General features: G+C 33.8%; 1 protein-coding gene across 1 annotated transcript in view; it reads right to left on the bottom strand.

The window, feature by feature from the left end:
- LOC118195892 (limulus clotting factor C-like) overlaps positions 1–24,227 on the bottom strand; it is a 249,665-nt gene that overhangs the window by 19,612 nt on the left and 205,826 nt on the right. Inside the window, exon 7 of the mRNA XM_085815323.1 lies at positions 2,427–2,615. Within this exon, the coding sequence (XP_085671449.1) occupies positions 2,427–2,615 (189 nt within the window). The remainder of the gene's footprint in view (positions 1–2,426; positions 2,616–24,227) is intronic.

The raw sequence follows: 24,227 nt of genomic DNA, 5'->3' as shown, positions 1-24,227 counted from the left end.
TTCGTTCTCCGATTTTTATTAGAAAGACAAATACCTATGGTTTGTGCGCAGCCTAGGAAGGTCAAATAATTGTAGATTAACCTTACATTAATGTTATGTGATATAGAGTTTTCATACTAATGGTATTTAGTAACGTGTTCGCAATACTGATATTACATTAGTGGTGAAAAAGGAAATGTTCGTAAAATTTTGTATGAGGTTCTTGTGTTTTTTACGAAAGATCCAATAGCAGAACAGAACTGAGAACAAAATAATTCCGAATACAGACATTGTAACTAAAAATTTCACTGTCGAATCCTGTTATCTCGAAAATTTTAATAATTATTCCAAAGAAGACTAAGAGTCGATAGGACAGTTAATGGAATTTTTAAACAATTTTCGCCGTGTTAAGATTTCAGATTTTAATAGCTAAAAAATATTTTCGACGCTTTCTTATATCTTATTACTATTAATTTATACATGACTTTTCTTAACAAACGATGGTATTTTGTTCTGCAGTAGGAATTTCGGGAAATGCTTTTAGCAGCACAAGTATTCGATTATTATTGTTTTATTTTTTGGTCACATTTATTCTTTTATGATTGTAACATATTTATTCTTTCATCTATTTAGCAAACATTATGTAAGTTATAGTTTCAAGCTACTGTTTTAACAAATGCCTTGTCATCCTGTATTATTAAACATTATAGATATCTAAATAAAGAAGACGTATTTTCGAATCACAAAAGAAATTTATTCACAAAAGAAATCTTCCTGCCTTACATATATATATATATATATACCTTTTTTTTTTCACTGCATAGTTAGAGTTTTAAGCGTTTTCTTTGCACTATCATTTTATAAAAATATCGCATTTCCCTATGTATACTTTTGAAATGGTTAGCATGTTTAGCTAGCAATTTGAAGATCCATGGTTTGAATTCCGTTGAGGATATAGTTGATTTTTCCCATTTTCTACTCTGAACAGTGACGACCAAACTAATATGTGGCGGATGATAACTCTTCAGCACTTGGATTTATTCAAGTGAGTATCGTGTCTCTTTTTAGTCGGCTTTTAAGTGGGAAAGAATGTTAAGAATTATCGCATTACTCCATCTATACTCTCATGGTTTAAGTGGTTAGTACGTCTAGTTCGGCGTGTAGATTAGAGGTTCATATCCCGGAGAGAACGGAATTAATTTTTTCCATTCCTAGTTCCAAAAAAGATTTTTTTTTTTCATAAATAGTAAAAGTTTATGTTTTTTAATGATGATTTGCCGTTAATCCTTCTTAAAAATATTTTTCAATATACTTCATGCAAACAGAATAACACAAATTCAAAGTTAATTATTTTAATTTATAGTTTCGTAGCACTCATATTTGATTAAATTTCTGTACAGTCATACCTATGCATTTAGATTTAATGAGATTTTCATTCTTTGATCAGAAGTTACAAGTTACATATAACATTATCTTATATTTTGAGATTTGTCAAAATGACAGGTTTAGAGATATTTCGACTCCCTATCAAGCTACAAATAAATGTTTGGGAATTGCTCGTGCTTAAAAAGAAAACAAAATAAAAGATATTATATATATATATATATATATATTTATATATTATATGTTGTATGATCTTATATTCACTTAGTGCGAAATCGAGTTATTCTACTACTTGCGCAATAGCTGCAAAGTAAGTTAATAATAATTTATTTACTAAAGAAATATTGATTATATTATCTCCTAAGATTAATTTTAGTAGAATTATCTAAAAAGAGTGAATCCACAGTTAGTAAGTTTAATTCATAATAAATTTCATGAAATTTAATTAAAATTTTACAATTGAAATTTTGTTATTCATGATTTAATTCAAGTCCCCGTTAAACATTTTTAACAATTTACATTCAAGTTACTTTAAAACAATTTTCGGATTAAACTTACTAACTATGGATTCACTCTTTTTAGATAATTCTACTAAAATCAATCTTAGGAAATAATATAATCAATATTTCTTTAGTAAATAAATTATTTATATATTATATATATTTTAAAAATTATTTCTGTGCAATAAGTTTTAATAATTAAGACACAATAACACGCCGTATAAATACTAATTCAGAAAGTCAAACAACAAAAATCAGCGTTATATTTTCAAAATTTTCACAGGACTAGTTTCGATGGTTTTATCGAACCACCATCATCAGCTGCAAAACCGCAAAAAATCGAAACTAGTCCTGTTAAAATTTTGAAAATATAACGCTGATTTTTGTTACATTCAGAAGTTTATTTGACTTCTGAATTAAGTTTCCAATCTAAAAACAGATTTTTCTTTCATTTCAATATTATCTATAAAATATGTTGAAAATAACACTGAGTAATAAATAAAGATAAAAATTAATAATAATATTAGTGTTAAAAATAAAATTAATAATGAAAAATCTCTTTACCTTGAACACAAGATGGTAATGTGGGTGACCATAACCCCTTTATACTACAGACATGCCTGTAAATTTCAGTACTGGCTTCAGGTGTATCAGGAGCATGGCAACTGATATCGCATGCTGTATCTATTGCTGTGTGATTACATTGCCAGTTGCTAGGTTGCCTGTTCTTTGAAATGTCACATAATGATATTGCTGCAAACATTAAGATTTCTTTGAAAGGTGTATATTTCAGAAAGTTATATGTATGCCATTGAAACAATTTAATTGTAGAACACTGTAGCGTAGCCAGTGTAATATTAAATTCCCAGCTATTGGTTGTCATTTTAATTTCTTTTTCAAAAACCCTTTCTCTGATAATATTGATAATATCAAATATTCTTTTTAATACCTATTTCACAAGAAGGTTTATCTTTACCAAACTATTTGGATGATACCATATATTCCGTATATAGTATCTGACATACTTATTTCATAATAATTCATTAAGTATGAAAGAAATAAAAATTCTGTTTTTACAACCTTGTATGAAATAAAGGAAATATTGTAATCGCGAAAAATTTTGGGCATCATATTTCAAAAAAAATATCCATTTTGACAGCTATCGAATTAATTTAACAATGGTTTTGAGTGACATCCGTACTCAAGAACAGAATAAAGGATTCCTTCTTCCAAAACGGACTGTAAATTGGATTTTAAAAGGATTCAGAAGAGTTTTTTTTTTTTTTTCGTGATGTCTGTACGTAAGTACGTATGTGTGTATCTCACATAACACAAAAATGAGTAGACTAGGATCGTTAAATTTAGTACATAAGACTGCGATAACATGTAGCTGTGCACCTTCCTTTTTTGGTTATAATCGGCCGCATCAAAAGTATATAAATATGTATACAGGTTGATTAGCTACCAGACTTTCAGGCTGTGTAGGGGGTACAGAGATGACTCGGAATCATGTAGGAATGCAGGGTAGCAAATGCTGTAGTTGCGAACTATGGTGCAAAGAAGCAACAAAAAAGAACAGAAAGGGGCAACAGAATGGAACAGAAAATATTTTATTGAAAGGTTATACTACAACAGGTGTTTGAAATTACGACCAGAAGTCATCTGGAAGGCCTGACAGCGGGGCTGCATGGAATTCCTTACGTTCTGGAAGTGCCCTTTATGCGTCTTGGGTAGATAGCGCTGAAAGGTAGATTGTGTTGTGAAACTGATTAGTAGTATCTTACAAACATTAAAAATAAAAATCTCTTCATTTTATATGCGAGGTACAGATGGCGTTGACTGTCATTGAAGTAGGAAAAGAAAAAGGGTTTTCCCCTTTTCGACCTCGTGACGTGAACCAATTGAGATGTTTAATAACTTTAGGGGACAGTAAAATGTCCCGGAAATTGTTAAATAATGTATATAATTTAGTATAATTGTATTATGTTATAGTGTAGATAGAATATAATTTGATGAATCAACTTCTTCGATGAATGAAAGAAATATTTTTATTTTAATGATGAGGCTATGTTTCAGTAATAACAGATTGCGTGAACAGCGATTCAGCTAGAAGTCGTCATTTGTGATCCGTTTCCCGAGATAGTAGGATGAACGCGTATTCAAACACTAAACTAATCGACATGCTGATTGTGTATGGAGCTGCGGATTGTAATTGGCAAACGCCTATTCTACGATCATTGGATCCATCTACTCCGTGTAGTGGAATTCATTCATGAAGGCTTTCGTAAGCGAAAGAAAACTGGTATCGTCTATTTAGACGTTGCCAAAGCCTTTGACAGGACTTGGCATCACGGGATTATTTACAAGTTCATGCGGCTTGGTTTTTCGGCTCATCTCATTAAAATTATTAACTCGTACTTGACCGGACGCAGTTTCCGCTTGCGAGTTAACCACGAATTCTCCTCTTCCCGCCCAATCTATGCTGGGGTAGCTCAAGGTAGCCTCCTTGGACCTTCAATCTTTAACCTTTATGTAAATGATATTCCTAAGGCCCCAAATATCGATCTTGCGTTATACGCAGACGATACAGCCATCATTTCACAACATTCCAACACCCTCCAGGTAATCTCACAATTGCAGAGTTACCTTTCGACCTTAGAACTCTGGCTCGGTCTGTATAAAATCAAAATTAATGTCGCAAAATGTGCTGCCACTATGTTCATCCGAAGAAATATCCCAAGTTTACCTAATTTAATGCTCTTCGGTGAACCCATTCCCTGGGTCTCTTCTTACAAATATCTAGGTGTTTTACTAGATTCAAAATTAACTTGGCAGCCTCATATTCGCAAAATCATAGCGGATGCAACAGCTGTCAAAACCTCCCTACGCCCCCTTTTAGCTATTAATAGCGACCTGTCAATGGATAACAAAATCTTGCTCTACAAATCTATGATTAGGCCTGCTCTTACGTATGCGTGTCTCATCTGGGGCCCATCTGCACTGACTAACAGAAAACATGTCCAAATTTTTCAATCTAAAATGCTTCGGCAAATTTTAAAAGCTCCGTGGTTCGTACGGAACGAAGAGATTCATAATGACCTCAAAATTATTGCCATTAATCGCTATATACAGCGACTTTCGGAAACATTTTTCAAAAATATTCAATGTGTTGCTAATCCTGTGCTTCATATGCTACCCGTATATGATCCTGCTGTTGCTTCTTCCCGGAAAAGACCCAGAGCGGTTCTCAACCAGGAATATTCAGCTCTCCCATTTAAACGGGCTAGATATGGGCATACTGACAGCCACGTGAATAACTACCTCTCGTTCCTTAACCCCCCCCCGCCTCTAAAGTTCTTTAATGCACACAGCATTAACTCGAGGAACCCAATTTAACGTTTCTTTAATAAGAAACATCACAGTCAAAAAGGACTGAATTAAAATATTTCTAACTTTGAATGGACTTAAATTGAAAAAGATTTTTAAATGCTGCTCTTTTCTTCCTTTAAAAAGAAACTTTCTCAGGCGTTTAAAAACGTCATTTTAGACCTTAAATACCGCATTGAATAGCGGTCAAAAACGAAACTTCTCCCTCCCAGCTGATCACTGGCAGAACTACTTTTTCGACCTGTAAACAGGTTACCCCTCAATCCCACCCCTGAAGAACGCGCATGGAGGTAGGAAAGATTAGATTAGATTTTAAGAAAAATATTATGCTTAAAGAATGAAAAATACCTTACGCTACATTTAAAATTGTATACGTCTTTCGATACCCTTGATAGAGTATTCGCTACTTTTATTTTATTTTCCAAACGTCTAAATATTTTAAATAAAACAAATTTTTTTCACATCCATATATTATTGTAACATGTACCTTTTAAAATTTTTTAGAGCAGAGGCTTTACTGCTGCTCATTTTAAACCCATCGTTTTAATTTTATATATCTGAAAAATAATCACTTTGGGCTTACACGTTTTACTTATTTGGGTTAACTAAAAATAAAATTACCATCAAATGCTGCAATCCTCGTCAAAATTAATAAATATACACACAGATATGCCGACAAGTTAGCTTTCCCTTGATTTGGAACCACACATTTGTGTAAAATTATGTACAGTTTTACACAAATGTGTGGAACAGAAGAGGGATACTTTTGCGAATTTGGCGGAAGTACCATGTGCGGTCAAGATGATATGACCATGCGAACGTGCCACATCATCAAGACAGCTTATTCAGAATTTGAAAATAGGGTAATCGACGGAGGTGAACTGTGAAACAATTGTGAAAGTACTGTGAAGAAATCTAATGATTCAATGTATCTAATTTATAATTATTTTAAATGTTATCTAAATATATAATAACCTTAATATTGAATTGTAAACATAAATTGAAATCCTGTTGACAAATACGTTATAAAACTATTTAAGCAAGAATTGTTCGTATTGGAAAGCAATCTGTTAAAAGGTATTGTAAAGCAAATGCTATGAGATGCGCACTTAAGAACGTAATAAAAAGTTTTGGAATATGTATTGTTGAAATGAAGAGTAAAAAAAAAATCTGATAAGTATAATTAAAAGAATTATTCCCCTTACATTTTATAATAACTCAGTTACAAGTTTTAAATAATACTTAAAAAAAAAAAAACTTATTTTATTCCCTTTCAGAAATGTTCAGAGAAAGTCAAATGCTATTTAATACCTTGTAGGGTTTATATTTATTTTAACTAACTTTTATTTTAAGTTTAAACTACCTTTCCTGTCAAGCCTTACTTTCCCCTGGAACTGCCAATGCCAGAGTATGTAAATTTTAGTAGAACGCGCAAGGATTCAAATTATCAGCGGAAGTATCCTGAGTTAAATAGAAAGGAAACGAGTTCGAGGTGTGCTGTTCTTACTTCACGAGCGCGGAGGTAGTTAGCCAGAAATTGAAGAACCCCGCGTTTCGGCCTGTGTGCTTGCCTGGAAGAATTGTTAATCGTTCAAGTGATCTTCAAGTTTGCTGAATTAGCAGCGGTATTGTAAAACGCGGTGAGGTTAGTTACTTTTAGAGAGCCTCGTAGTTAGAGTCTTGTCTTTAGTTTCTTTTCAGGTTATTATTTTTATTTGACCGCCGAGTTGGCGTAGTTTGTGAGCGTCAAGAGCACGCACTTGTAATTTATTACGTTGAATAAAAAGGGACTTAAACCCTTAACAAGACTCTGTCTTTTATCCAGTTTCAACAGTCACCTCTTGGTTGCGTGCAAGTTGGAGGCGCGCAACGCTACATTGGCGCCCGAACACTTATCGAACTGAAATGGCCGAAAATTGGATTGAAGCCGCTGGACAACACCAAGAAATGACAAGCCAATTGGAAGAATTTGGATACCTGGTCCAGACTTTGAGAGCATCAATCAAGCCAAACGTCAATTTCGACGGAAAAAATTCGGTGGCGATATTTCCAGAAGGCCTAGAAAATCACTTTCAGCTCTACCCTGTGCCTGAAAGACAAAAAGTTGCCATCGCCACATCCGAACTAAGAGGGCAGGCCGCGCTATGGTGGAAAAATATAGGCAAATTTTTATTAGGGGAATTTGGAAGCCAGACATATACATTTGAAAATTTCAAAAAATCGTTATTAAAGGCCTTCCCCATAGTGAAAGATCGATCAAGGCTAGAAGCCGAACTATATAGTTTCTATCAACGGAATATAGAAGAGTTGACGGACTTTATTCTGCGAAAAATTAAACTGACGGATATGCTGCATGGAAAGAAACCCGACGCGGAGATTATTGAAATAATCTTACCAAGATTGTTACCCGCTGTTCAAGACTACTTCGAAATTAGAAACCCAAGCACATTGCAGGAGCTCTTCGAATTGGCGGTGAAGTTTCAAAACCGCAGAATAGCGGAAAAAGCTAGAGGAGCAACGTATTCTGAAAGTACCCGAAGGAAATCTTCAAATGAGGAAACCAGAAATGGAAATCGCTCTTATGGGGGAAAGAGCTATCAAGCTAACTCATCGAAACTCGAAAGTCAAGGCCCAAAAAGAAAATTCGAAAATAAACATCCGCGTACCCAGAAGGCACAAATTGAAAGGAAAGATTTAAACGAGTAGAGGGGCCTGTGAAAGGGAGGGTCCAGACCCCGGAAGTTTTAAAAAAACCCTCAAAAAGACATTTAAATACGGTCATCGTAAAAAACTCACATCTACCAATTATACAAGTCCTGGTTGGCGATGTACCAGTAGAAGCCCTCATCGATACAGGAGCAGAAGGAAATTTTATGAGCGAAAATTTCTTCAAAAAGAATTTTTATAGGGTATGATTATTTAAAACCAAAAATACGGAAATTATAGCGGCGCAAGGAAAAACATGTCACTGCATCGGGAAATTATCATTAAACATACAGGTAAAAGAGGAAAGCCTCAAAGTATTAATTTTTGTAGTGAAGAATCTGCAAAATCCTCTTATTTTAGGTATGGAGTTTTTGAGGGCCGCGAGGGCCAAATTAAATTTTCAAGACAGTTCCGTGGTGCTGGAGATGGACCAGAGGGTGGTGGAACCTGTGGAGAAACCGCAAGTGGACCTTAGCCATCTGAATGACCATGAAAGGCAAGCAATACAGCAAGTGGTGAGTAATTTTTCTAACTTGTTTTCAGAAAAACCGGGAAATTGTCAAATAGTTACGCATAAGATACAATTAACCGCGGAAAAACCTTGTAGGACTAAACCTTATCGGTACGACAAACAAAAAGACTTAATCATCGAAGAACATATTCAGGAGATGTTAAAGAATAAAATAATAACGCCCATAAATAGTGAGTACGCGAGTCCAGTCGTACTATGTAGGAAAAAGAACGAGTTTCCTCCTTCGGATAAAAGGACTTGGAGGTTTGCTATCGATTACAGAAAACTAAATAGTATTACTAAATAGTATTACTAAATTTGCAGTTTACCCTTTGCCGGTTATAGAGGAAATTATTAGACAGATCAAATCGACAAGATACATGTCTACTTTGGACTTAACGTCTGGCTACTATCAAATAGCTATGAGACCCGAAGACGTACATAAAACCGCGTTTATAACAAAATCGGGCACTTATGCATTTTTACGCATGCCCTTTGGGTTGTGTGGGGCCCCATCAACATTCCAGAGAGCTATGGACATTGTTCTAAAGCCTGTCCTACGAAAATCAACTTTAATTTATCTAGATGATATAATTATAACGAGTAGTACGTTGGAACAACACATTAATGATCTAGAACAAGTTTTTAAATTATTAAAAGAGGCCGGTCTTACAATTAACGCCTCAAAATGCAAGTTCGCAACTAAAGAACTTAAATATCTCGGTTATAAAATTTCGCAAAAGGGTATAGAAACGCAAGATTCAAAAATAAAAGCTATCAAGAATTTCCCACCGCCCAACACCGCCAAGAAACTTTCTTCTTTCCTTGGGTTATGTTCTTACTATCGGTCTTTCATAAAAGATTTCGCTAATATTGTTGAACCACTCTTAGTAATAAAAAAAAGAGAGGTAAATTTACGTGGACAGCGGAAGCAAATACAGCTTTTGAAAGATTAAAAGAAGCGCTCATCAATGCCCCTGTTTTAAAATTCCCGGAGGGGGACGAAAACCTGGAAATTGCAGCAGATGCGTCAGACTATGCGGTAGGTGCGGTTCTTATGCAAAATAGCCATCCTCTGGCACTTTTTAGTAAAACATTGAATCAGACACAAAGAAATTATACAGCTACAGAAAGAGAAACATTAGCCGTATTAATGGCTGTACACAAATTTCGAGTTTATTTCGGCAAAGCGCCAGTAACAGTCTTTTCGGATCATGCGGCTGTTGGTAGACTTTACTCGGGGAAAACCTAACGCCCAGGTTAATAAGATGGGCTTTAAAACTCCAAGAATATAATATCAGAATAAAATATAAACCGGGTAAGGAAAACAATGTAGCTGACGCACTTTCTCGTATAAAACTGGACGATGAAGGAAATGAACTTAAATGCGCTGTGTTGACTTCAAAAATTTCAGATTCTAGAGATACGATTATTACTGAACTGAAAGCTGATCCTGAATTTGGAAATATCTATGCATATTTGAAAGACCCCGAAAGCTTTGAGCACACAGATATCGATGCGATAAGAAATAGAGCAGAAAACTATGAAATAATAGATAATTTATTATTTTATACGAAAACAACAAACGAAAATCTTGAGTACAAACCAGTCATCCCAGCCTCGCTTCGATTAAGCATTTTGAAGGAATTACACGACGCGAAAACAGCGGGTCATTTAGGGGTCAGAAAGACTTTAAAAAGGGTACGCGAGGCGGTATATTTCCCGCAATTATACAAAATAGTAACGGCGTATGTCAGGTCCTGCAATCTATGTCAGTTAATAAATGATATTAATTACAGCCCGGCCGGGTACTTAAATAGCATTCGCGCTACATTTTCGAATGAAATTTTAGGCATAGATCTTCTTGGTCCCTTCCCCCAGAGCGAGTTAAATAAAAATCGTTTTCTTTTAGTAATAGTAGATCATTTTTCAAAATGGACAGAAATTGTTCCACTTAAACGCGCGTCAGCCAAAACAGTCGCAGATGCATTCTTACACAGATACATTTTAAAATACGGTGCACCGATAAAAATCATTAGCGATAACGGAAAACAATTCATTAGTCAAATATTTGAAAACATATGCAATGGATTTGGCATACGCCATATCAAAATGGTTCCGTATAGACCACAGGCAAACATAGCAGAAAGAGTGAATAAAAACATAGTAAAAATAATTCGCAGTTACGTGAGCACACATCACAAGCGCTGGGATGGCTACATAAATGAATTAGCTTATGCTTTAAGAACGGCAAATCACGATACTACGGGAAAAACCCCAGCAGAATTATTTTTAGGCAGAAAGTTAATTACGCCTTTAGATAAATTATTCTTTGTGCAACAAAGAGAGCAAGAGTTTAAACAGAAAGATGTGCAAAAACTGATTGATCAGGCGCTTAAAAGCTCCGATACGGCAAGAAATAAACAAAAAGCATATTATGATAGAAAACGCCGTGAAGCAGATTTTAAAGTCGGGGATAAAGTATTGAAGCGGAAATTTTCTTTATCAAGTGCCCCAGACAATTTTACGGCAAAGCTAGATCCAAAATTTGAAGGCCTCTATGTAATTCAGGAAATCAAAGGAGTCTTATTATATCTTAAGAACGAGAGAGGGGAGATCTGTAAAGCAAGTTCCGACCAGGTGAAAAAATACTATAATCCAAATGATTTTGAAATCCTTAAAAGTTTCTTGCAGGACTCAAGTCTAAACGAAGCAGAAGGTCTAGAAATAACAATAACTGTTCCACCACCCAAGAAGCAGAGAACTGAAGAGAGACCTAGCCCTTCTACAACCCGGACGACGGTACCAAAAAGAAAAAAGAAAAACTTTCAAACTCCAGCTTTTAAGAAAAACAAGAATACAGATGCACCGCGTAAAGAAACCGTGGTAAAGAGCAAAACACCACCTACAACGGATCGCAGGAGAAATTATACATCAAGGAGAACGCGCCCAGGGCCAGAGAGTCAGGTGCCAGCAAGGCCCCCGTTCCGGAAACTGAAACGGCAACAGGAGGAACAAAAATACCAGGAACAACAGAAGAAATTCAAGAAGGACTCCAGGCCGGAGGACGTCAAGACCAGCCGTCCCATGGAAAAACGGAAACGACAACAGCCCGACGATTACTTCGCCAAGAGGCCAGCATGCAGAGGACGCAAAAGAAAAACTGATGTGGACGACACTCGGAGGTCAGTAAGGAGAAGATTGACGTCCATGAAACCTATAACTTGGGAACAATATTGCCAGAAAAGAATGACGGAGTTTCAAGCATCGAAAACTCAAAGATAAGTTAAAATCTTCTATAATTTTTTTTTTTTTTCTCTTTTGTTCCAAAATGTTATGCATAAGTACGAAGTTCTATGTTTTGACGAAAGTCAATATGTCTCGGTTGAGGCTTAGTTTTGTTTTACTTTATTTAGTTAAGGCAAAAGTATTATATTCTTTAAGTATAAAAGCTAAGAACAAGCATTTTCTGTTGGTCGAAAGACTAATTCTGTTATGTTAAAGCCAAAATTTGGCCGAAGATAAAAATAACTTCGTATTCTTGTATTAATAAGAATTTTAGTTTCAGTGCCGCCAGCTTGGCGAAGAATGAGTAAAGTAAAAATTTATTTCTCTTATTCATTTTATGGTAAATTGTAAAAATCATATGTATTAAAATTTTGTAAATGTACGTAAATACTTGAATGTTATGTAAAAGTAGAATTTAGTCTAGAAGCATAAAATTTTAGATGCTAAAAGTATGCTCAAAAGGAATGAATTAAAAATTTAAGTATTAAACTGTAGATAAAGTCATGCTTTAGAGCGAAAGCCTGCATGTTTAAAGATGAATGAGGGGGGAAGTTAGAATGAATGTGTTTTGTAGGGTTCTCCACCTACACTTGAATTTTTAAGAATGTTAAAGTAGCTCATTGAGTTGTAGAATGTCGAGTAAGGTGTGTCTATTTGGTCGTTGAATTCCAACAAATCATGGTGGTTAGGGGAAGTGTTGTAAGACTAAAACACGAATATTCCCGCTTGACACCACACATAATGGAGAGCCAGGGTAAAGTTAAATTAATGCTTGAAAAATTGAATGAATGTGAATTAAGCAATAACTAAGGAAAACGAATCGTTTAAAAGCAAAAATTTATTGTGTCAAGAAAGTGTAAATTATAATGTATTTAGAAAGATACTGATACTTATTCCTTCCAGATGCTGGAAGGAAAAGACCAAGATTGATTGATGAAGTCCAGGAAAAGTTGCTGTAAGAAGAGAGAGTTATAAGTATACGCAGAAATTTAGTATACAATTTGTTACATAAGATTTTTTTTGTGTAAACGAGGTTCTCGAGAGTTAGTTCAGAATTATAGAAACTTACAACAGGTCGTTTGTAGGACCTGCTTCCAAGTTTTCCAAATTCTGGCAGCGGCAAATGTAGGGTTTATATTTATTTTAACTAACATTTATTTTAAGTTTAAACTACCTTTCCTGTCAAGCCTTACTTTCCCCTGGAACTGCCAATGCCAGAGTATGTACATTTTAGTAGAACGCGCAAGGATTCAAATTTAATTAATTAATTATTAATTAATTACTGTGTAATTAATTAATTGTGTAATTAATTAATTAATTATTAGTTACAAATTAAATTAATTACTGTGTTATAAGGAGGAAAATATCATTCTTTTTTTAGGGGAAAGCTAACGCAGGAATTTAGGGCACCAAAAAAAAATTGCAACAAAATAAACGATTTGAAATATTTAAATTTACGATAATAAAATTATGAATAATATGGTTAATTTGCATTGCAATCTAAGTTTTTTTATTATTATTATTTCATTCTCACATTAAAACTGTGTTTTCACTCAATTTATTTTACAGTTAATATTAGAAAAATATTTCTTTAAGTCAGAAATTAGAAAGAAAGTATTTCTTTCTTAATACTTCTTCTTTCATTTTATTTCATTCTATGAAAATTATTTCTTTAAGGAAAAGAAATAAAATTCAATCGTTCATTGCAGTATAACCGACTGCTGCTGCATTCAGCTATCACACATGCATCAAAATATTTTATTTTAAATAATTTATCCTATAATTAACATGACAGAAAATAATTTTTCAATATAAAATATATAACCAAAATTATAATCCTCTATTCTGTATGTGCGGTTAACTCTTATTGCAATTTTTGTCCTACATACATTAGTAATACTTTTTTTAAATATTACTTTACTGTCATTTTAATTTCTTATATATAAGAACTACTTATTTTAAATATTCTTCGTTCTCAAAAGACTTTATTCTGTGAAAGTAATTAAAAGACAGTAATATTATTTTCACAACGGAAGTACTAAAGTAAAAATAATCAATGTAGGCCTCCTGAAGCTCGATAAGTTTCTTGTCAAACCAGGGTTTTAACACTTTGACAGATTAAATAGAAAACTGTAATAATAATCAATATCTCTTTTACAATATAAAAATGAGAACTCTGCTATAAACAGCTAATTCTTATTGTTAGTCCAAAGAGGCAATTTGCCCAGAAGGACAATTAATTTCGTTTTGCCATTTTGCGTCGATTCACGATAAGCGTTGTTTCGCTTTTCAAAGTGTTGCCACCAAATATTATCGTGCCACCAAATATTATAGTGTTACGGTTTTTTCATTCAGTTTGCTATTTTTAATAGAATTGTAATAAAAATTGTTTCATTTCCCCGTGCAATGCAGCGCGTGACGAGTTTTAAGACAAAGCTACGCCAAAAAAGTAAAAATACAGTATCACACGCATTTTATAAATAATCTCGTAATTGTACTCTTTTGCTTTCCGGAAGCCAAGAGAAAATAGACTTTACCAGAATGTTCTCTTGCATGATTAAAAAGCTTATAAAAGATAGAGGAAAACGTCTCAAGTCAGTTGTTTATTAATTGTTTACTTAGTGCTGTTATTTATTGTAGCGAATTCATGATGAGATCGGATTAGCTTTCTCTGTGTTTTGAATTTAGTTCTATTTAACGTTTTAGTAGTTTAAAATACAACTACTGTGAGGTATTGAAATATTGAACAAATATCTCGTAGGAAATTTCAGCCTTATGTTTTATTTCTTGTGATAAGAATCAATTTTATCATCTTTTCATCAGATTTTCATCATCTATTACGAAGCCGTACGCACGCAACAATATTTAAAGAAATTCAATAATGAAGAATTCCATGAATGTATGTATGTTTCTCGCATTGTGATGAAACAGCGGTACCTAGAGACATCAAAATCTGAATAACGTAATCTTCCATAGATTATGGGCATGTGGAAGCCCTAATATGGAATTTTGTATTTGTTTTATTATCGATCCCATTATTTGTAACACTTAAACGAATTTTTGATTAAAAAGCTCAACGATTTAAAAGCGAGCAATGGCAACACTGTACGGGGGAGGGGAAGGAAACATTTTTATCTTTAGCGCGCGAGACTCTGTATCGGAAATTCTAAAGATATGCTCATTTCAAAATTATTTTGCGATATTGCTGTTGAACTGAATTTTATGATTTGAGTACTTAGAACATGATATTTAATAAATAACGGTAACACACAAAACGTTAAATAACGCCTCTTTGGGCATAATTATAAAATCTGAAAGCTTTCAGATTTATATATATATATATTTTAAGTCTCCAAAGAAACAATTATTTTTTAATACTAATAGTACTATTTCATGAAGAAACCCTCGGTCTTATAGCTTTGTTGCTTTATAACATAATACAATAATAATACAGTATCATTTTGCTAATAAGCCCACCAGCGGGCAACGTGTATACGAGCCAGTTTTCCATAGAAAATGCTCCCTTAGAACCCCGTAAAAACTAGTTTTGAATCGTAATAAAATTACATGCCCAAAGGGGCGCTTTTTTTAGCATTTTGCATGTTACCTTTATTTATTAAATATAATGTTCTTCGCACTTAAACCATAAAATTCAATTCAACAACAATATCACAAAATTTCGTGGGATTTTAAAAAGCATATCTTTAGAATTTCCGATATACAGTCTTGCGCGCTGGTGATGAAAACGTTTCTATCTTTCGTACAGTGTCGGCATTGCTTGCTTTGAAATCGTTGAGTTTCTTAATCAAAAACTCATACTGGCTTTATAGAATATGAAATAGATAATAAAACGAATTCCCAGTTGCAAATTTGGGCTTCCAGATGCCTAAATTCTAGTGGAGGATTAGGTTATTCAAAATTTGATGGTTCTAGGTACCGTTGTTTTACCTGAATGCGGGAAATATACATACATTTATGTAGATTCTTCATTATTTAATTTTTTAAAATATAATACAGGGCGATCAACAATTTGAAAACTGAAACGCCATTTATAGTGAAACTCCTCAAAATGCTAAAACGAAAATAGTAGCCTTTCTGGACTAAAGCCCTTTTTGGGTTAAACATAATTTATTAAAGTAGTACTACTATGAAAATATTTTATAGTTATATGTATATATATATATCTTTTTATTATTATTTTATTTTACAGTAGTGTGGATTTCGCGTAATTATTAACGACATTCCTCATTGTATTCACAATATTGTTCGTAACGTATTCTATTGTTATATTTTAAAATAAACTGAAGTCTTGCTTTGCTGTACATAAATCGAGTAGACTCTTCTCGGATGTCTATATTATTATTAACTGAAGAAGGATTATGTGCTAGATAAATACTTATTATCGTTCACATTTTTAAACCATATAATTACAATAAAGATATATATAATGTAAATTTGTTCATATAAAACAAATTTAAATTTAAATTATGAAATTTTAATTACAAATACAAATAAATGATTAATTATTGCTGCGAACTAATTTACAATATCATTTAAATTCTCAGAGCATATCTAAATTAAGTGCAAGTATCTAAAACCATGAATAAATATACAATATTCCAAAAAATTAATCCTAAAAAAAAAATTTAAGACTAAATCAATTTGCAAAAGCCCAAACTGAGTGAGGATTTTATCTTTTTCTAATTTTCGTTACTTTTGGCCAGTATTTAGTAAAGTTTTGATCGTACTTGTAGAAATTCAGTTTTAATAAATTCAGATTATTACAAAAACATTTTACTTAAATTTTTTTTTAATTTTTCAAACTTGAAATTAAATTAAATTAATTTTACTTCAAAAAAAATTTCGAACTTTATTTCAAAAACATGTTTTCGACTTTTTACAATCTTTAGTAGTTTGCAACATCTATTTTCACAAACAGTAACAGTTAGCAATTTTTCAATTTTTTTAAACAACAAAAATTTTACACATTTTTTAATGCTTCACAGTTAGAAACATTTTTGCACAGAAAACACACATTTTACATTACTTAAGCATTTACAGAATAGGTTTATACAATAGATCTCGCAGGTAGCAGCTTAGCACTCAGCTTTACCTTACAAATGTATAGAAGGTAAGTTAAATTAAAACTTACTAAACCTTTTTAATATTATTTATGTATTTTTTATAGATTGTACAGTAAGACCCCGCTTAACGCTGTTTCGGTTAGCGCTGTTTCGGTTTAGCGCTATTTTATTTCAACCCGGGGATTCCACGAAATCGCTCGCAGCATACGGGGATTCCCCGAAATATTATGCAGCGATAGGTTTCAAATACATATCCGAAAGAGTGTACTTGTATTTCTTGTTTGGTGCGGTATTGTACAAACATATTTTGAAGGGGTAAATGTGGAAGATGTCGAAGAAATAATTCAAGAAGCAGCGGCTAGTCTTTCTAATGATGAGCTCAAGGAATTAACTGAACAAGAAAACAAAAATGTTCACAGCAGTGATTCAGAAGAAGAGCAAAAAGAACTTTCGATGGCGTTTGTAAAAAGGAGTTTGGCTACCATAACTGAAATAATGTATCAATTCATTGAAAATGATCCGAATTTTGACAGGAGCTCAAAAGTAAGGCGTGGTGTTAGAGATGCTCTATCCGTTTATGAAGAACTTTTAAGAGAACAACGCAAAAGAAAAAGGCAAACAACATTAGATGCTTTTGTCACAAAAAGGCAGAACACTGAAAACTCGGAAGGGTAACTAAATATGGCTGACTTAGAATTTTATTTTTTATTTTTTTTTTTTAAGAATATTCGTTTTGTTATTTATATTTTGTTTTTATTTTTGCAAGAAATAATAATGTGGTATTAATTTGGGCTTTAAGAAATAAATGTTTGGTTTTATTTTTATTAAAAAAACATACTTTTTAAATTTAATACCTAACCAATTTCCTAGCCATCTTCCCCTAACCCCAATATTTACATGTAAAGATAGCCTCGTTTAGCGCTGTTTCGCATTACGCTCTACTTTGATGGAACGTATCCCCCCGCGTTAAGCGGGGTCTTACTGTATATTGTTTATTTTTGATTTACATGCATATTTCGTGTCGGAAAAGTTTTCAAATAGGCAAAGGTTTCTAAATTACTTTGGTTTTCTACTCTTTTTACATTGGCAATTTACATTTAGTAATTCGCTCTCTAAATTTCTCGAAATTCCCTTTGTTTAATTTTTTAGTAATTCATTACATTTGATTCACTTTTGGTTTTGAATATTACTATACCCAAGCCTATATGGATGATGAAACTCGAATTGAGTAATTGAAGAGTTAGGTTTGGAGGCACCTTCCCCTAGATCTGTCTCCTGCCTGCTCAACAATTATTCACTAATATAAATTAATTTAGTCTTAAAAAAATGTTTAGGATTAATTTTTTGGAATATTATATATTTATTTATGGTTTTACATACTTGCACTTAATTTACATATGCTCTCAGAATTTAAATGATATTGTAAATTAGTTCGCAGCAGTAATTAATCATTTATTTGTATGAAATTAAAATTTCATAACTTAAAACTTAAATTTTAATTAACTTTAAATTTGCTCAATACGAATATAGAATGTTTGTTAAATTCAAATTTCATTCCTTGCAGCAATGGCGCAAGAGAATTATTTAAATTTAACTTAACTTTTCTATTTATTCCTATATATATAAAATTTCAGGAAAAGTATAAATAACCTTTCTTTCAGTAGAAAATGCGTTCTTTTTCCTGAATGTAGTTCCAAATACTTTCTCAGCTCATCGCAAATTAAAAATAACTATAAATTTTGCCAGTCTAAAATAAGCTATGAAAACATCTTCTGGGAGAGCAAAATTATCGTCATGTTTTCTATAAATTCGCCGCTGACCTACTACCGTATTCTTCATTTAAATACGAAACAATTAGCGGTGAAAACACATGCAAATTCATCATCTACTTGGAATGTCAAATGCACAAGCCTGATTGACGATGCGGTACACTTTTTACACCCGCTTTCCACAACTTCCGTACACACAGAATATGGGATGTTCGGGAGTCCTGTTTTTCACTAGCAGTGACATCTGGCGGCGCACAATCTGCAGCCGACTCTCGGAGCCTAGAATAAGCGTCTTGAAACGGATGGCGTTCGTCACGCGAAGCACCGCAGCACTTACTAGCACACCATTTTATTTTACAATATTATACTGATCCGCTATATTCCGCTATATTGATTTACTATAGTGATATGTGCTGAATTACCAATGGGTGCTAATATTGAGAACGAGAGACTAGCTGCGGTAAACCATCCTGTTGGCTATTTTGTTCCTCCGATTTGCAGAGCCTCGATTACATTTTATGCAAACACATAAAGGCCTTCGGTCATAAGAATCCATTCGCCTTTATTGAGGATATTGTTCCTTAAATATCTATAGCGGCTGCATGTGTGCGGGAAATACCCAGCATCTATGAAACTGTACGTCAGTCACTTGCAATTTTGAGCAGTTACTATGTATGCACTGCTATAAATGATTAATTATCAATGATTTTGTAAACAAACAATTCATGCTTTATTTCACATGTTATTTCCTGAATTTGTGCCTGAATGCGTTACTTGAGCCCCTACATTCTTGTTCCGGTGCACCGGAACAGGACAACTCAAGCTGACTCTGTTTCGCTTTTGGCATTATGCCAAAGAACATAATTAAAAAAAAAAGTTGAACTGTCGGATTCAAAACGATCAAATACGCATGCTGCCTATTTTTCATTATTTTTGTTCTCGCATCTACAAGTTTTATATGTCATTTTCTTTTTATACATAGATATTGTGCAACTACTTGATATAAGTTTTGTGTTTAAAAAGGAGGATGTGTATCCAATTCATTCTCATTACATCGCACCAATTCCTATTCAAAAACTTTTGCTGTTTACTGCACCCCATTCCTTCAGATGGACTGGGGGTAACTCCCGGCGTTCTGGCTGAGACTTGTACCTAAACAAACTCGGGTCGAGGGGTAAATAATCAGTTTTCACAGTGACTGTTGTGTTTATTCGGTGGTAGCTTCAGATTCGACAGAGATCATACAGTACTGTCTTGTTTGCCCCTTGGTTATCAGGACGTTACATAGTGAGATATCGAAGGTTGTCCTTGGGTGTTTGATTTCCCTTGGTCACAATCTATGTTCTCTTTGTTGGTGACTGCTTGCCGGTCGCTATTGCCTTGTGTTACTTTTTCCCAGACTGTGGGCAATTTTTCTCCCATGGATTGACTCGGGAGTTATGCCTCCTTGGATCACCTCTAGAGGTTAGGGCATTATAAAAGGCTTCTTACAGCCTATGTCTGGGAGCCCCTCCCCTCTAGTGTACTGTGTACTATACCATGCCTTTAAGTTCAATTAAGGGTATGTACCAACCCTTAAAGTTTACCCGCATGAGTTTCGAATAACCCTGTATAATATTATAATCTATACAATGCACTAACTCAAAGTAAAGTGAGTTCAGATAATAAAAATAAAAGTGAAAACAAATTGTCATCAGGATTTAATTCGCAAGGCTGGTTCCATAGACCTAGAAGTCCACGTCCAAATGATAAATTTGAAAAACGAAAGACGCCACAATGTTATCAGTGTGGATCCTATCAACATTAAAAATCCCAATGTCCAAAACTTAAAAATAGCATTGAATCTCCTGCTAATCTTAACAGAATTAGTGCAAAACCAGAGGATAAGTTTCTGTTACCTTATACTAGTATGGGTGACGTAAATGGTCATAAAATTCCTATATTAAGGGATTCAGGTGCTAGTATTGATACAGTTTGTCTCAAATACATCACGCCGGAAATACTGACAGGTGAAAATGTGTGGGTGCAACAGCCATTAGATTTGAATCCAACCTATTTACCATTGGCTGAGGTCAAACTAAATTGCGATCTTGGGCGAGTAATAACTAAGGCTGCCATTATTAGAAATGAACTCGACAGAGAAAGGTATTTATTAGGCAATCGAACTTTTACGCTGTTTAATAAACAAAGAAAGGAATCTGATAGCCGTCCTCACCAGGTTAAAGCCGTCTCTACTAGAGCTCAAAAGAAAAGAGAAATAGCTGAAGAGAAAATCTTGGAACCGATTAAAGAAGAAAATAAAGCATCCAGAGATGTCTTTGAAAAAGAAGTTAAATTACCGGAAGATGAAGCTCTCATGAAATTAGTAAACATTGACTCAAAAGAAGTTGCATAACTTCAGCTTACTGATAAGGAACTGTAAAAAAAATCCAAGAAGTTAAAGAAGGTACATGCAAAAATAAAAACTATAGTCTGGACAAGAAAAGAGATTTTAGTTAAAAAAAAAAGACAGATAAAATGGGCTTTGAAAGACAGCTTGTAGTTATACCCGAAAAACTCAAGCCCTCAATTATAAAGATGTGCCACGAAGGAACTTCTGGTCGTTTGGGTGCCAAAAAGACCAAAGACAGACTGGCTAGACGTTTTTATTGGACGAGGTGTTACAAAGAAACCGAAGATTTTGTAAAACCCTGTGTTGCTTATCAGCACACTGGGAAGGAAAATGACAAAAAGAAGACTCCAATGACGTTAGTACCAGTCATTTCCGAAATATTCACTAAAATAAATGTCGATGCTGTTGGTCCACTACCTACTTCAAGGACTGGAAAAAATATATTATTACAGCTCTGTGTATGTCATCCAAATATCCAGATGCTGTTGCGGTGACAGAAATTTCTTCGCCATCTATAATTGATGCTTTCTTACAAATTTTCAGTCGTATACCCATACCCATTCCCAAAAGGGATCCAAACAGATCAGGGAACAATTCATGTCAATGCTTTGACAGTGGAATTTTTGCAGCATTTCGGCATTGAACATGTAAGAAGCTCTGTGTATCATCCGCAGAATAATCCGTTGAACGATTCCATAGAACGCTAAAAAGGGTGTTAAGAGTCGTATGTATAGGAGCGACTTCTGATTGGGAGAACTATCTAGCATCAGTTCTTTTTGCCTTAAGAACAGTCACACACGAATGCACTGGTTTTACACCAGCAGAACTAATTCATGGCTACGAATGCTAGTGACTTTACTTTATGAGCAGTGACTAGAACCGACTGAAGAAAGTAATAATGTTGTCAGTTACGTTTTCGAACTTATTAATCGAATGAAGAAATGCCAAGAACTTGCTGTGAAAAACATGAAAGAAGCTCAACAAAAAAGGAAAATATGATACGATCGAAACGCAGTGAAAAGAGAGTTTTCTAGAGGAGACTTAGTTCTTGTTTTATCAACGAATCGTCAAAATAAACTAGAAGTACAATGGAAAGGACCTGGAAAAATAGAGCAAAAAATTTCTGAAACTAATTTTATTGTAAGTTTCGAGGAACAAAATGAGCCAAATCAAGTATATCACATTAACATGCTTAAACCATATTACAAAAGACCAGAAATGATTAATATGAGAGCTGAAGTGGAAGGAGACTTAGAAATGGACATACCTTATTTACCTTCCAATCCAAGTATATTAAATTTTTCGAACATCATAGAGGAGAATGAACTCGAGAAAGGGTTGAAACTCGAGCAAATAGAAGATTTACGAAAGGTTTTATGGAAATATTCTGGTTGTTTTTCAAATAATCCTGGACTAACAAACTTAGTTTGTCACGATATTGAGCTATTAAATAACGAACCAATACAAATAAAGCCATACATACTGTCACCCCGACAGATTGAAATTCTGAAAAAGGAAATTCAGAAAATGCTCGATCTCAAAATTATAGAGCCGGGAGAATCGGACTAAACATCTCCCATGATTTTCAATAGAATCTTCATCAAAAGATCCTTGGCCTTGTATTGATTATAGTAAACTCAATGCTGTTACTAAAACTGAATACTACCCCTTACCTAATATTAAAGAACATGTCGAAACTGCAGCAAAAGCAAAATATATTACCCTAATTAGATTTATCTAGAGGCTACTGGAAAATTCCGTTAACCGAAAGAGCCGAAAGATATGCAACATTTGTAACTAGTTTTGGAAGTTTCAGACCTCTACGTTTAACTTTGGATTAAAAAATGCCCCATATTTTTTTAGCAAATTTATGATGAAGGTCCTAGCTGGATGCGAAGGATTCGCTGTACCATACCAGAATGACATTGCCATTTACTCAGAAAAATGGGAAGAGCACCTTAAAAATTTAACTTCTATTCTAGACAGAATACAGAAAGCAAACTTCCGACTAAAACCATCAAAATGTAAATTTGCACGAGATCAAGTAAGATACCTAAGCCATGTTGTGGGACAAAGACAACGAAGTCCGGATGAAGTAAAGATCCTGGCTGTAAAGGAGTATTCTATACCTAAGACCAAAACAGAAGTACGTGCATTTTAGGATTAGTAGGGTATTATCGCCAGTACATACCGAGATTTTCGGGAATTGCTTCACCCCTCATGGACGCTTTGAAGGGGGTAACAAAAAAAAAGAAAATATACAATGGTCTGAAATATGTGGAAAAGCTTTTAAAAATTTAAAAGGAGTGCGCAGCCATCATCTATGCTATCAAGAAACTGCATTTTTATCTGGATGGTCAACAAGAATTCTTGATTCAAACTGATCATAACCCTTTGGTCTGGCTACAATCCAACGCCAAATGTAACTCTAGATTGATGCGCTGGGCATTCTCATTACAACCTTATAATTTTAAGGTCATTTATCGCAAATTTCACAAGAACGTAGATGTTCTGAGTAGAATTAAGTAATACAATATCGCTTAGTGTATGGAACCAAGTTTACAATTTATTTTATTATTTAATGTATGCTCAACTGATGTATTTGAACTTCTTCATTTTCTTTCTATTTAAATGTGGTGTAAAGGTATTTGTTTAAAACTTAAAATTTTTTGCCTGAAGCTTGGAAGCTTATTAAAGAAGTTACCTTTTCTCTTGAAGTAAATGAGAAAGCCGAGCTCATAAACTTCCGAACTTTACAGAACTTTTCCTTTAGGAAAAATTCTCTCCGTTGGGGAAGAGGTTATAACAGCTTTAAATATTGTTATTAAAATATTGTAATTTAAAATAAATAATTTAAATAGTTGAACATTAAGGTATATGTTAACGGCAATATTTGAAACGTTGTGACTCTCACACGAAAAATGTATTTATTTTATTTTTAAATGTTAGAATACGTTTTCTCTTCTTGTTTGTATGTCGCCATTTTGAGTGTTAAATGAAATTATTGCTGTGTTTGTTCCGTTAATGGAGTTTGCTTCAAATTGCGAAAGTAGTATCACAACGTTCTAAAAACATCTACCAGTACCAGTGGTGAATTAATGCAGAATTATCGTGCGAAGCGAGATGTTACCTGCTCTGGTGAATTGCAGCCGATTTTACGGCTCACGAGTTTTCTAAGTCTATGTAAGTAAGTGTATCCGCAAGTGTGGATGAATGATGACACAGAAG

Source organism: Stegodyphus dumicola, chromosome 4 (assembly GCF_044657685.1).
Source record: "Stegodyphus dumicola isolate Sdum_Otavi_A_Nest chromosome 4, ASM4465768v1".
NCBI classification, from domain to species: domain Eukaryota; kingdom Metazoa; phylum Arthropoda; class Arachnida; order Araneae; family Eresidae; genus Stegodyphus; species Stegodyphus dumicola.
Note: the sequence above shows the minus strand (reverse complement) of the source record. Positions and strands in the feature narration are given on the sequence as shown.